Below are 14100 nucleotides of genomic sequence, written 5' to 3' on the forward strand. Positions count from 1 at the left end.
TTCACAGCAGTTACAATTACAGTTTTAAATTAAAGAAATATATATTTCACATATCAATGAAATAGGCTGTAAAAAGAGAGAGCATCTATGAAGTATTGAATGTTGATCAAGTAATTCACTTAAAATATTACTGTCATGTTAAGGACCAGGCATCTGTTAAAGGCCAGGGGAATATAATAACATAGAGAACTTATACCCTCATATTGCTTTCCCAGCGTCTTCAAGTTCTCACTCCATTTTAAAGAGTTTACATTCAAAGTTGGGTGCTCTGCAGTTATGAGTGTGGCCCACAAAGGAAATGCCTTTGAAGGACCAGCCCAAGGGGCTTGACTCAAAGAAGAAACTTTGGCACTACGTCCAAGGCTGGCAAATAAAAATGTTTATAAGATTTAATTTGAAATAAATGGGAAGGTAGAGATATACTTTATTTAGAAACGAATTCGTGCTTTAAATGAGTTTTCAAACCTCACCAAGTATTGATCTTGATAACAATAGGGAAGAAGACATCCACTCTAATTGAATGTTTAAGAGGTGCCTCCAAGACTGCATTTAACTCTGGGAGGATGAGATAAATGTGTCATTTCTCTTGCCCATCTTGGCACATAGTAGGCCTTCTGTAACTATCTGTTGGTTCAATGATGTGAATGATGAAGCAATGAATTTATCTTTCTACCTCCAGCCCTCATCTTCATACTTCAAAGCATTTAACTGGAGATTCACGGGTCCTCTGTTCTAAAATTGATCCTACCAAATGTATAAAGGTACAGCATAGCACCAGCAGGCAGAGCTGTGGGTCCTATGGGTTTGGCTCTAGATGGGTTCTTTCCCCATTACTTTTCTGGTTTTAAAGCAAGAGAGTGAAATACTGACCCAGCTCAGTCCTGCCCATTGTCTTTAGTCCTCGGTTCTGTGACTGTTTGCTGTACTCCGATGAAACACTGAAAAACTGGGAGAAAGATTAGTGGCCGTTTTCCAGGAAAAATAGGCAGAGAGTGAGAGACTGGAGATATTTTGAAGAAAAAGAAATGCTGATTATAGGAGAAGCGAGGAAGGAGCATGTGCTATTAAAATAGAAAGGAAATAAATCATAATTTATGCATATACAGGGTCAGAAGACTTTTATTTATTAATAACTGTGTTTCATTGGAGCACAGATTAAAATTCCTAAATACTGTGTTTTCCTAAATCCATTTAAAATAGGCACTTTAATGAAAGACAGTGGAAAGAATGATGACTCCAATAAGTGGTCAGAATGTAACCCAAAGGGGTAAGGGTTTAGAAAGAAGGGAAAACCAAAAGACACAGGATAAAAACCAGTGTCTTTATCCTGATCTGATTTGCTGAAGCAACATCTGAAATAAGAGAAAAAAGTCTATTTAGATGGCTCCCTTCATATAGTCATTCCTCAGTAAATAAATAATGGAATAGAAGTACAGAAACTTTCCATGGGGTTTGTCCTTGGATGAAATTTTAAAAAGTCAGACTTGGCATTTCCTTTTGGCCCTTTAGGAAAGTTACTAATGCTTTTCTTGAAATATGATAGGTCAAAGGTCATGTCATATTGAATGAATGGAGATATTAAACCAGCCTACCTTCAGAAGATGTCCAATATTTTGTTTGCACTTGGACTATTTCTAATTGCAGCATTTTTACTTTGAATTATAGGTTTTAACACCCTTATTACAGGTCTGTCTTTCCTCCCCCTCCCTCAATTGCAGCTCGAGGTAACCTTCAGCTACTTGGAGATTCACGGTGTCATCTGCAGCAAGCCGGCTCAGGTGGGTATGAACAACCTGTTTGTCATTATTCCAAGGTCAGAACCTTTTTTGAGTTTCTGAAACCAGATAATACCTTCTGTTTGGTTCACTAATGAAAGTTTCTTGAGATAATGTGGAAAAACAAGATAAGGGAAACTGGAGTTTTTGAATGAGAGACTGAACAGGGGCTGGGTGGGCAGGGGTCAGGAGTTCGTGATAAAGGAAGCAGTTTGTTCTCCTAACTTAGTATGGAAAGACCTAATGAGCTCTTATGTTACCTGGCAATGTAGTTGTGAGAGTACTGTTCCTTAGAAATGTTGTACAAGTTTTAGCACTAAAATTTCATAGCTATTCTACAATACTATGTAAGATCTTTCTGGGAATGGAGTGATTAAGAGAATTTTTTGATATTAATAAAATATAGATTTTAAAGGACAACTTTATTGAACTGTAACATGCAGTCAACTCAAGTGTGCAGCTTGATAAGCTGTGACATGTGGATCCATGAAACAATTACCACAATTAAGATACTGAACATTCCAGGTTCGATGCACAATACTGGATGCTTGGGGCTAGTGCACTGGGACGACCCAGAGGGATGGTATGGGGAGGGAGGAGGGTTCAGGATGGGGAACCCATGTATACCTGTGGTGGATTCATTTTGATATTTGGCAAAACTAATACAATTTTGTAAAGTTTAAAAATAAAATTAAAAAAAAAAAAAAAAAGATCCTGAACATATTCATCACTCCCATGCATCACTCTCACGCATCTTAGTAAACATTTCCTCTTGCCCCTTCTCATCTGTAATCACCTATAGGCATCTGCTCTCAGCCACTAATTTCTGAAATTTTATCTGAGTAGAATCATAGTGTGTATGCCTCCTTTTAGCAAGTGTATTTATTTGGAGAATGATTGATTTTGTTGCATATCTCAATAGTTCATTCTTTTTTATTGCCGAGTACTGTTCCATTGTATGACTGGATCACAGTTTATCATCCTGTGATGGACATTTGGGTTGTTTTAGCTTTTGGCTGACAAGCAAAGGTGCAGTGGGCATTTATTTACAAATCATTGATTGGACATTGGCTTTTAGTTCATGTGGGTAAATATCTAGGAATGGAATGGCTGAATTGTATGGTAGGTGTCTGTTATCTTTTTTATGATGCTGCTGAACTGTTTTCCAAAGTGGTTGTACCATTTTACATCACCACCAGCATTGTGTAAGAGTTCCAGTTCCTTCACATCCTTCGTAATACTGGTATGATCAGTGCTTTAAATTTTAGCCATTTTAATAAATTTGTAGTTTTTTAAATTTGCATTTTCTTAGTGACTAAGATATTGAGCATCTTATCTGTTTATTTGCTGTCATGTATCTTTGTTCAAGTGTTGGTTCAAATCTTTTGCCATTTTAAAAATTAAGTTCTTGTTCTTTTACTGGTTCTTTGTATATTTTGAATACAAATACTTTATCAGACATATGATTTGTACGTATTTTCTCTTGGTCTGTGGCTGGTTTTTTTATTTTCCTTACAGTGCTTTCCAAAGAGAGGAATTTAAAAATTTTGATGTTCAGTTTGTCTGTTTTCTTTCATGGATCATGCTGACATCATATTGAATAAATTATTGATTAACTTAAAGGTCACAGATGGTCTATATCTTCTCAGGTGTTTTATACATTTAGGTCTATGATCCATTTTGAAGTATTAATAATTTCTGTATATAAAGCAATATGTGGATCAATTTCTTAATGTATATATTTCTACTTGTTCCAGTAATGTCTGTTTGAAACTGTCATTTCCCCACTGAACTTTCATTTTTGTTGAAGATCAATTGTACACATAAATGTTGGTCTTTTTCTGGTCTCCTTGGTCCCTTTAATCCTGTCCATTTAGTCTATTTGTATGATCTTGCATTGTCCTTATGTTGATTTTGCATTGTCTTGATTACTGTGGCTGTTATAGCAAGAATTGAAATCAGATAGTGTTAGTCCTCCAATTTTGTTCTTTTTCAAAGTTGTTTAGTGATTCTATGTTCTTTGCATTCCATATGAATTTTAGACTCAGCTCAGTTTCTACAAAAAGGCCTGCTGAGATTTTGATTGGGATTATATTGTATCTATAAATCAGTTTGGAGAGAACTGATGTCTTAATAAAATGGAATCTCTGATCTAAGAAAATTATTTCCCAAAGGTCTTTTAAAATTTATCTTGGTAGTATTTAGTTGTAGCTTTCAGTATACAAGTCTTATATATCTTTGTCAAATTTACTGATATAAAGTCGTTCATAGTATCCACTTGTTAGCATTTAATTATCTGTAGATTGTCCATCGTGATGTTAATGATTTGGTTCTTCTCTCTTTTCTTTTCCATATCAGTCTGGTTAGAGGTTTATCAACTCTTTTGATCTTCTCAAGGAACTTGCTTTTTGGTTGTATTCACTTTTCTCTATTGACTTCATTGATTGTTTTCTTATATTCCATTGATTCTTACTCTGATGTTTTTATTTCCTTCTATTTAATTAAAAAAAAAAAACCTCTGAAGAAAATGTGTGTGTGTGTGTGTGTGTAGTTTGTTGATAACGTTCCTAAAAGAAATTGTCGAAATTGTCACTTTATGTTGATTGAGATTGCATACAAATCCTTGGAACATTTCCGTAGTTCATCTTAAAGCAATGTTTTATCCTATCTGTTTATCATTCTCCAGGAACTGGAGTTTGGAAGGAAAATTATAGCTCCATATGTTTGCCCAAATGGGCAAACATATGCAGGAGTGATCACTCATGAATGATGACATAACCAGGGCCTTCCTGATGGTCTTAATTCAGGAATGTTTATGTTTATGATTTTGGGGTTGTGATGGGAACAGAAGGGTGGTATTGAAATGTCAATGCCAAGGTTATATTCAGAATATGATTAGACTGTGCTATTTAATTATGAGAAAGGATGTTGATACAGCAAGACCAATTTTTGCATGTGGCTGCTGAAACTGATCTTACCACACTTACGGTGCTGTGCCTTCAATATGTGCAGCATTCAGAGGAATGAGGGTTAAGGCAATCTGCCTCAGCCCCATGGAGCTGTTCTGTCCCTGTAAGTACCACAACAGCAGCTCTCCAATGTCACTTCAGTCTGACTGTATGCATGGTGTGGACCTTGAAAATAAAATCACTATATAGTGAAACAGTGGGACTGTTTTCACAAAGGAGCCAGCAATCCAGACACTGGCCACATGAGTCATTTAGTGGGATTCAAAATTTGGTGTTTTAAAATTGCTTGTGGTGCTTTTTAAAAATACCAATGCCTCAGCTATTGGGTGTAAGACAGGCTACAAGGATGTGTTGTACAGCACAGGGAATATAGCCCATATTTTCCAGTAACTATAAGTGGAGTGTAACCTTTAAAATTTGTATAAAAAATGAAAAAGATGTACCTCCAGCAGCCCTACTCCCTCCTCTGCCACATATACACACTCTCACACATATTCACTCACGACAGTTAGGATTCCATATGTCTGAGGTGGGCATTGGTTCTGTTGTGTCCCACAGGTTGAGAATGAATAACCCGTGTTACCTCAGGACCATTGATGTCGCTGGATTTTTTTTTTTTTTTTCTGATGTGAAATCATAAGAATGATGGCATCTGCCTGACTACTCTTGAACAGAACATTTGTTTTACTGTTTTCTGGGATTTATTAACTTTTCTGTCACTGCAATTTTATCATTTAATTATAGTAAATTCTGATAAGATGCAAGGAGACATATGCATTTCATGGTATATTAGTGAGAGTGAGTGAACTTGGTGCTGAGTTTGTGAAATGTGACTTTTACTATTCTTTTCCTCCTCCTCATGAAAATGTGGGAGAGAGTCATCTTATTTTAGAAGTCTCCTTGCCATAACACTTTGGTGTTCAAATTTTCTTGCTGTCATGGTCGATAAATAGAGATCAGTGGTTGTATAGTTTTATAGTTATAGAATTTTTGGACCATTTTTTATACAACTGAAATAGCTGCTAATATAATAGCTTTTTTTTCATTATAAGGTTGTTTGCTGTGTCATAGAATGATTTTGATAAACCTCCTATGGCTATTTCCTTTGCAAGAAAAACACTTCACAGATCTGTTGGCTGGGCTTTAGTAAGAACATTTTTCTTAAAGACTACTCAGGTGGTTCTAAGCAAGAGGCAGAGTGGGGTTAGAAACTTGAGTCTTAAATATTAATAGAATACTAGTGTTTATAGTGCTGACTATTATTTTAAATGTGCATTGGACTCAGGGAATATATTCTGCTAGGTGTCTAAGCAATAATTGTTTCAAACATTCTGTTTTAGCCTCAACGGAAGCAGGAGGGCGAGGGATATTTGAGAGGGAGTTCTTTTTTCTGATGAAATGATTTACTGTGTTGGTCTCACCTCTATCACTTTGTTGTCATCTTTACATTATGCAAAGGTGGTGACATATTGTGCAAGGCTGGATGACTTTTATGTGAGGTTGAGTTCAAAGGCCTCAATTCTTCCCACCTGTCACCTTTTTTCCTTCCCTGTCATTCTATTCAATCTTGTACAATTAAGGATGATTAGGTGTTAAGATTAAGTGGAATTAGAATAAGCTAGTTACTAATTATCCACATCCAAACTGTGAACTGAATAGATGCACTAGATGTGATGAAAGAAGTAGTACATTATAGTGAAAAATATAATTACCTGTTGTGGGAAGGTGGGGGGTGGGGTGTGGAACATAGACAAGGGGGTTGTATCACAAAGTATCTGGCTTTTTTAAACATACCTCTGCCCAGATAGGTGTGTATGAAACATCAGCAGCTTTAGCCTTACTCAAGACATATCACTGCAGTGCCATGTCAGTAACTACCTCCATGCACAAGAATGCTTGCTGCCTTTTTTGGGATAAATATCTCTTGGACCAACTTCTCCAAGACCAATGAAGTCTTTGTCTAGAGAATTTCAAAGGTAGTGCTGTAGTGAAAATTGGGATTAAAAAAATGCTTTCTATTCAGGGAGCCAACTAACCGTTACAAAGTTGGTATGTATTAAATACTTGTTAACAGATTCCTCTAAGGGTACTTATGAAAAAGTAACATTTAAGGACTTAAATTACTTAAGTCTTTTTGATTTCATTTTGACAAATAAATTGGGTTGCTTTTTCTTTTAATATAAGCACTTTGAAATACGGATTATTTTTTAAAATTCAGCTGATTTTTTTGTTTTTATTCAGTTGCTAAGTCATGTCCAAATCTTTGCAACCCCATGGACTGTAGCCCACCAGGCTCCTCTGTCCATGGGGTTTTCCAGGTCAGAAATACTGGAGTGGATTGTCATTTCCTTTTCCAGGGGATCTTCCTGGACCAGAGATCATTCTTTACCACTCAGCAACCAGGAAGCTAATTTTAGGACAACCTAAATTCCATGGACAGAGGAGCCTGGTGGGCTACAGTCCATGGGGTTGTAGAGTTGGATAGGATGGAGCTGCACATACAACCACACACACACACAGTGAATCTAAAAGCTTCTTTTAAATCCAGTTGTTTAGTTGCATATTAAGGGTAGAGTTTCCTCATCATATTTTTGTACAAATTAAGTAGCAACAGGGAGTAGATATACAAGGATATTTTGATGCAGTGATCATCAAAGGGATTGCGTTTTACATTAATATTTTTGAGATCCAAGATAATGGTATCCTTTTTCCTTTCAAAAGAAGTGACTTGAACAACTTTTTATTTGGAATGTGTTTCTAGTCAGTCTAATGTCTCTTTTTTGACCTACCCTTTCTATCAGGTTGTTTTGTTCTTATCTGTAAGCCTAGCTATATGAACTCAGTTTAGCGTTTTGATATAAGTTTTGGACATCTCCAGCAGATAATTATAGAAATGAGTCTTCACCTAGCATGAATTTTATTAACCTGTTCCCTCTGTATAATCCTTTCCAAATATCCTCTCTTAGAAAAGTTGAAGCTTTTATAACACTTGATTTTTTTTTTTGTTATCAGGGAAAAGATTTTACCCTTTACTTAAATATCTCATGATGTCTTGTTTTTAAAGCATGTTTTCAAAAAATGGAACTACCAGCTTGTCCTCTGGTATTCACCGAAGGAGGTATTCTTACTTACACTAGATGGTAGGGATATAACAGACTTTGTAAGTCAAGGTAAAATCTTGGTAAAAGGAGAAGTCACCCACAAATGTGGATATTCACTCCCCATCATTGAGGGGATCTGTTTGAATCTGCAGTTTGGCCCTTAGAGACACTTGCTTCAGTTTCTGGATATTTCTGACAAACTAACCACTCTACCCAGACAGTTTGTTGAGTCTTAAAATTAAGAGCATTATTTTAAGAAATTGCTTCTTAAAATCTGGTATTCTATTAGTATATATCAGCATGAACACAGAAGTATCCTGTTATGCAAAGTTTCAATTTCTGTAGTTTCAGTTGTCCATGGTTGACCATGGTTGGAAAAATGGAAAAATCTGGAAATAATTCATAAATCTTACATTTCATGCTGTTCTGAGTAGTCTTACATACATGCTATTCAAGCATGTATGAAATCTTGCACTGTCCTGCCTCATCCCGTCCAGGACTTGAATCATCTCTTCATTCAGTGTTTGTCACACATTAGTCACATGGTTGCCAGCTAGGTTATCAGACCAACTGTCGCAGTATTTCAGTGCTTGTGTTCAAGTAACCCTATTTTATAATGGCCCTAAAGCATAAGTGTCATAATATTGGCAATTTGGATGTGCCAAAGAGAAGCCACAGAGTGCTCCCTTTAAATGAAAAGGTGAAAGTTCTTGACTTAATAAGGAAAGAAAAAAATTATATGCTGAGGGTGCTTAGATCCATGGTAAGAATGAATCTATCTGTGAAATTGTGAGGCAAGAAAAAGAAATTTGTGCTGTTTTGCTGTTGCATCTCAAATTGCCAAAGTTACAGCCACAGAATGTGATGACTGCTTAATGAAGATGGAAAAGGCCTTAAAGGAAACCATTGACAAAGCAAAAAAAAAAAAAAAAAAAAAAGAGAATCTAATGAATGAGAGAAAATATTTGCAAATGATATGACTGATAAGAGGTAAATATTCAACATATATAAACAGCTCGTACAGCTCAACATCAAAAAAACAATCTCATTAAAAATTGGGCAGAAGTGAATAGGCATTTTTCCAAAGAGGAAATGCAGATGGGCAAAAGGCACATAAAAAGATGCAAAACATTGCTATCATCAGAGGGATGCAAGTCAAAACTATGAGATACCACCTGACACTTGTCAGGAAGATTGTCATCAAAAAGAATACAAATAACAAATACTGGTGAGGAGGTGGAGAAAAGAGAACCCTCATACATGATCAGTGGGAATGTGAATTGGTGCAACCACTGTGGAAAGCAATATGGTGGTTCCTCAAAAAACTAAAAGTAGAACTACCATAGGATCCAGGAATTTCACTTCTAGGTATATATCCTAAAAAACCAAAGCAATAATTAGAAAAGATCCATGCACCCCAGTGTTCATAGCAGCATTATTTACAATTGCCAAGGAATAGAAGCAACCTAAGTTTCTACCAACAGGTTGAAGGGATAGCATAGATGTGATATGTACACACATGTGCACAAGCACGCATAGTATACTACTAGTCATAAAAAAGAATGGAACTTTGCCATCCACAGCAACGTGGATGGACTTGGAGGGATCATACTAAGTAAAATAAGAAAGACAAATACTGTGTGGTATCACTTATGTGTAGAATCTCAAAATTACAGCAAACTGGTAAATATAACAAAAAAGCAGACTCAGATCTGGAGGAGAAACTAATGGTTACTAGTGGGAAGGAGAGGGAAGGAGGAGGCATGGTATATGGGTAGAGGACTAAAAGGGACAAATATTAGGTAGAAAGTAAGCTACAAGGATATATTGTGCAGCACAAGAGAATATAGCCAATATTTTATTATAACTATAAATGGAATATAAACATTAAAAGTTGTGAATCACTATCTTGTATACCCATAACATATAATATTGTACTTCAACTATGCTTCAATTAAAAAAAAAGATGGAAAAGGCATTAAATTTGTACTTCAACTATGCTTCAATTAAAAAAAAGATGGAAAAGGCATTAAATTTGTACAATAAGATGTTTTGAGAGAGACCACATTCACATAACTTTTGTTATAGTCTCTGCGATTCATGGGGTCGCAAAGAGTCAGACACGACTGAGTGACTGAATTGAACTGAACTGATGGTTATAATTGTTTTATTATTAGTTATTGTCAATCTCTTAGTGCGCCTGATTTATAAATTAAAGTCTATTATGGTTATGTATATATAGGAAAAAATATAGCATATATATAGGCTTCAGTACTGCCTGCTTTCAGGCTTCCACTGGGGGCCTTGGAACGTTTCCCCAAGAATAAGGGGGGTGGCTACTGTATATAATTTACACTATTTAAAGTAAATAAATTTAAGGGACTGGCCTCCTCCTTAAGCAGTGTTCCACCCGCTCGTTGCAGATGGTTGTGGAAACTGAGAAGTGCAGCATCTCCATGAAGATGGCGTCGCCCGAGGACGTGAGCGAGGTGCTGGCGCACATCGGCACCAACCTGCGCAAGATCTTCCCTGGCCTCTCCCCAGTGTGAGTTCTCCCGCGACCTGGCCCTCCCTCAGTGCAAACAGCCTTCCTCTTGCCCTTCATCGGGTTCCTCTCTCCTGCTTCCTTCGTCTTTTAAACGTTACCCATCAAAACCCTGGCTCAATCCTGTTTCGTGCCTGAGATTTTCTATGGGACTGTTCTTTAAAGAACTGGAGTGAGGAAGGAGTTTGGTATTCCTTTAACTTCTCCTGCTAAGACTAAAACACAAACTTAAAAAAAAATTTTTTTTTTTTTATTGGAATATAATTGCTTTACAGTGTTGTGTCAGTTGCTGTAGCACCAGGTGAATCAGCCACGTGTATACATATGTCTCCTCCTCCTGGGTCTCCCTCTAGGTCATCACGGAGCACACAGTCTGAGATTTACTAGTATGAATTTTACACACAGCTATTAGCAGAATGTCTGGGGCTGAACGCTGTATAGGGAGGCATCAAGTATCACATTAATGAAGAATTTTATTTTCTTCATTTTCCCTATTTTTTTTCTGTTCAGTGAGAGGAAACTTACAAACAAAACTGAACGTCAGACATAGCCTCCTTCATTTTCCCCTCACTTTTCTGAAGTACATGTTAAGGCTAGAAGTAAATTTCGCCTGGACATGTCCTCATATTTTTTTCTCAAGCATTTTAAACCAGGATTATGTGCTTGGGTAACAGAGTTTGTATTTAGGGAGTATATGGGTTGTTGGAAAAGGGGAGTTAGATTGACTGAGGGGAAAAGACAGCTTTCCTACCCAACATCAACTCTGAGTGTCTTGTATCAACTCTGAGTATTTTGTGACTTTAATGTTCTGCTTGTACTTGTGAAGTTCCTTAATTGTATGCCACGCAGTTGGCCTGGGAAATGTATAATTCTATTGGTGTTGGTTGTTGTGACTAGAGAGATTTGAAGAAGGGGGTAAAATCTTTTCATCTATGTTCCTAGTAGTCAGTGCTATCAGGAAGGGAAATAGATCCTTCACATAAATAATATAGAACAGCAAAAGAAAATAGGTCCCCGCAAAAGAAAATGACCCACTCATAATAAGTTGGAGAATATGAAACTATACTTGGAATGCTCAAGCCTTGTGTGAGTTATTTGTCCATCAAATGTATCACCTCATCGTTGGAACTTTGGGTCCTCAGCCCTCACCTACTTCCTTGCTCGGGTAGAGGCCAATCACTGAAGGAGAGTCTGAACAGGTATCAGGAACTGGCCGAATTGGGACAAACATAGCCAGGGCCTCAGTTCACATAATCCGTTCTTGAATAATCTAAGGTTGGTTGATGCTTTTGAACTGTGGTGTTGGAGAAGACTCTTGAGACTCCCTTGGACTGCAAGGAGATCCAACCAGTCCATTCTGAAGGAGATCAGCCCTGGGCTTTCTTTGGAAGGAATGATGCTAAAGCTGAAACTCCAGTACTTTGGCCACCTCATGCAAAGAGACTCATTAGAAAAGACTCTGATGCTGGGAGGGATTGGGGGCAAGAGGAGAAGGGGACGACAGAGGATGAGATGGCTGGATGGCATCACTGACTTGATGGACATGAGTCTGAGTGAACTCCGGGAGTTGGTGATGAACAGGGAGGCCTGGCGTGCTGCGATTCATGGGGTTACAAAGAGTCGGACGCGACTGATCTGATCTGATCTGATGTATAAATGAAATGATACCTGCCAGGAACTGAATTTCTGGTTTTACTTAAATCTAATTTTGAAAATAGCATCCATGATCAAAGTCAAATATAGAGGGCTTCCGTGGTAACTCAGTGGTAAAGAATCTGCCTGCCAATGCGGGAGATGTGGGTTTGATCCTCGATCTGGAAGGACCCTGTATGCTGCAGAGCAACTAAGCCCGTGCACCGCAACAATTGAGCCTGTGCTCTAGAGCCTGGGAACTGTAACCACTGAGCCCGCATGTCATAACCCCCCGTGCCCTAGAGTCTGTGCTCTACAACCAGAGTCCACCTCAGCGGGAAGTCTGTGCACCGCAACTTGAGAGTAGTTCCCACTTGCTGCAGCTAGAGAGAGGCCAGCACATCAGCCAAGACCCAGCGCAGCCAAAATAAATACATAAATTAGAAGCCAAACATATAAAAATAGTATATAAATATCTATAAAATACGACCAGTCCCCTTGAGTACAGTCAGAATGCAGGTAGGGGAAAAAATGAAGAAGTTTAATTAAAATTAAGGTTTTGCATCAGAATCTCTGCTGTATATATATATGTTTCCCTCTTCCCCTTTCCCTCCCTACATCTCTCTTCTACTTCATTAAATAAGCAAAGTTTAATCTTCACATAAAATAAAGAAGAAAATTTAAACATCGAATCACTGTTAGCATTGTTTTGTCAACATTCCATCTTTGCTGTGTGATAGTCACTATCGTTGGAGGCTTCATCTCGAAGGCAATGATATTGGGAGGAAACTAGGGGAAATATTTGTAGCCTAAGTGTTGTTTAATCCGTTTCACAGAGATGCTTATAATGGCGTTTCCCTTCAGGAAGTTGTTTTGTGTTATGGCCTGCAGGACTCCTGGCTGTTCTCTAAATCCAAGTTAGGTTTTTTTTTTTTTTTTTTTTTTTTTAACATTAAATTAAGTCATTAGGATGAGTTAAAACTAATTTAGAAGGTATTTGCTTGAGAACAAAGATGAGTGAAAAACATAAGGAAACTGAACCATCCTAGATTTCAGAGAAAGGAAAGGCTCATTTAATTTGGGATGTCAAGAAAATAACGTTTGATTTGTGTCTGTTTTGATTTGTTTGGGCTTCTCTGGGGGCTCAGACAGTAAAGAATCTGCCTGTAATGCAGGAGACTCGGGTTTCATCCCTGGATCCAGAAGATACTCTGAAGAAGGGAATGGCTACCCACTCCGGAATTCTTGCCTGGAGAATTCCTTGGATAGAGGAATCCTGGCGGGCTACAGTCCATGGGGTCACAAAGAGTCAGATCGATGAGCAACTAACACTTTCACACTTTTTCCTCTTTGTTTTGAGAGGTTGACTGTTGTTTGTGGTGGGCCCCAGGGAGAGTTCTGTGAGAGAAATGGTAGAGGTTGGAGGCTGGAGGCAGATGCGAGGGCAGGTGCAGCTGCAACTTTGCTTGCCTTAGACTGCAACTAGCCTCTTGCAGTTAGAATTGAGAGACTGCAGATACCACTGTGAGACAAAGATAAAGCTGCCTGCTGCTGCTGCTGCATTGCTTCAGTTGTGTCTGACTCTGTGCGACCCCATAGACGGCAGCCCACCAGGCTCCCACGTCCCTGGGATTCTCCAGGCAAGAACACTGGGTTGCCATTTCCTTCTCCAGTGCGTGAAAGTGAAAAGTGAAAGTGAGGTCGCTCAGTCATGTCCAACTCTTAGCGACCCCATGGACTGCAGCCTACCAGGCTCCTCCGTCCATGGGATTTTCCAGGCAAGAGTACACTGCCTGGAGAGGCCCAAATAAAAGCCTCTGAGTGGCTGTAGGGAGCTAGTGAGGGCTTTTCAACTTTAGAATAAAATGGCAGCTAATTTTAAGGGTGAGTCAGTCTTGTAGCACTGCTTTATGAGCCTGGGGGAAGAGAGCCCCAAAATGGAACTGAAAGGTATCAGATTGTCTGAATATTTTTGGGGGGCAAGACTCTAGGCAGATTAATGTGCTTCTCCATGCCTCAGTGTCCTCCTCTGTAAAATGGGAATAATGATACTCATGCAGTTTTGTGAGGATTAAATT

General features: G+C 38.2%; 1 protein-coding gene across 7 annotated transcripts in view; it reads left to right on the plus strand.

Annotated features, from left to right (window-relative positions):
* The window catches only part of CARMIL1 (capping protein regulator and myosin 1 linker 1), a 315090-nt gene that overhangs the window by 138560 nt on the left and 162430 nt on the right, over window positions 1-14100 (plus strand). For all 7 annotated transcript variants that reach the window (XM_044928005.2, XM_044928010.2, XM_044928014.2 and 4 more), the window contains 2 exons: window positions 1719-1778; window positions 10269-10390. In XM_044928005.2, the coding sequence (XP_044783940.1) occupies window positions 1719-1778; window positions 10269-10390 (182 nt within the window). The remainder of the gene's footprint in view (window positions 1-1718; window positions 1779-10268; window positions 10391-14100) is intronic.

The sequence above is a fragment of the Bubalus bubalis genome, chromosome 2, assembly GCF_019923935.1.
Source record: "Bubalus bubalis isolate 160015118507 breed Murrah chromosome 2, NDDB_SH_1, whole genome shotgun sequence".
NCBI classification, from domain to species: domain Eukaryota; kingdom Metazoa; phylum Chordata; class Mammalia; order Artiodactyla; family Bovidae; genus Bubalus; species Bubalus bubalis.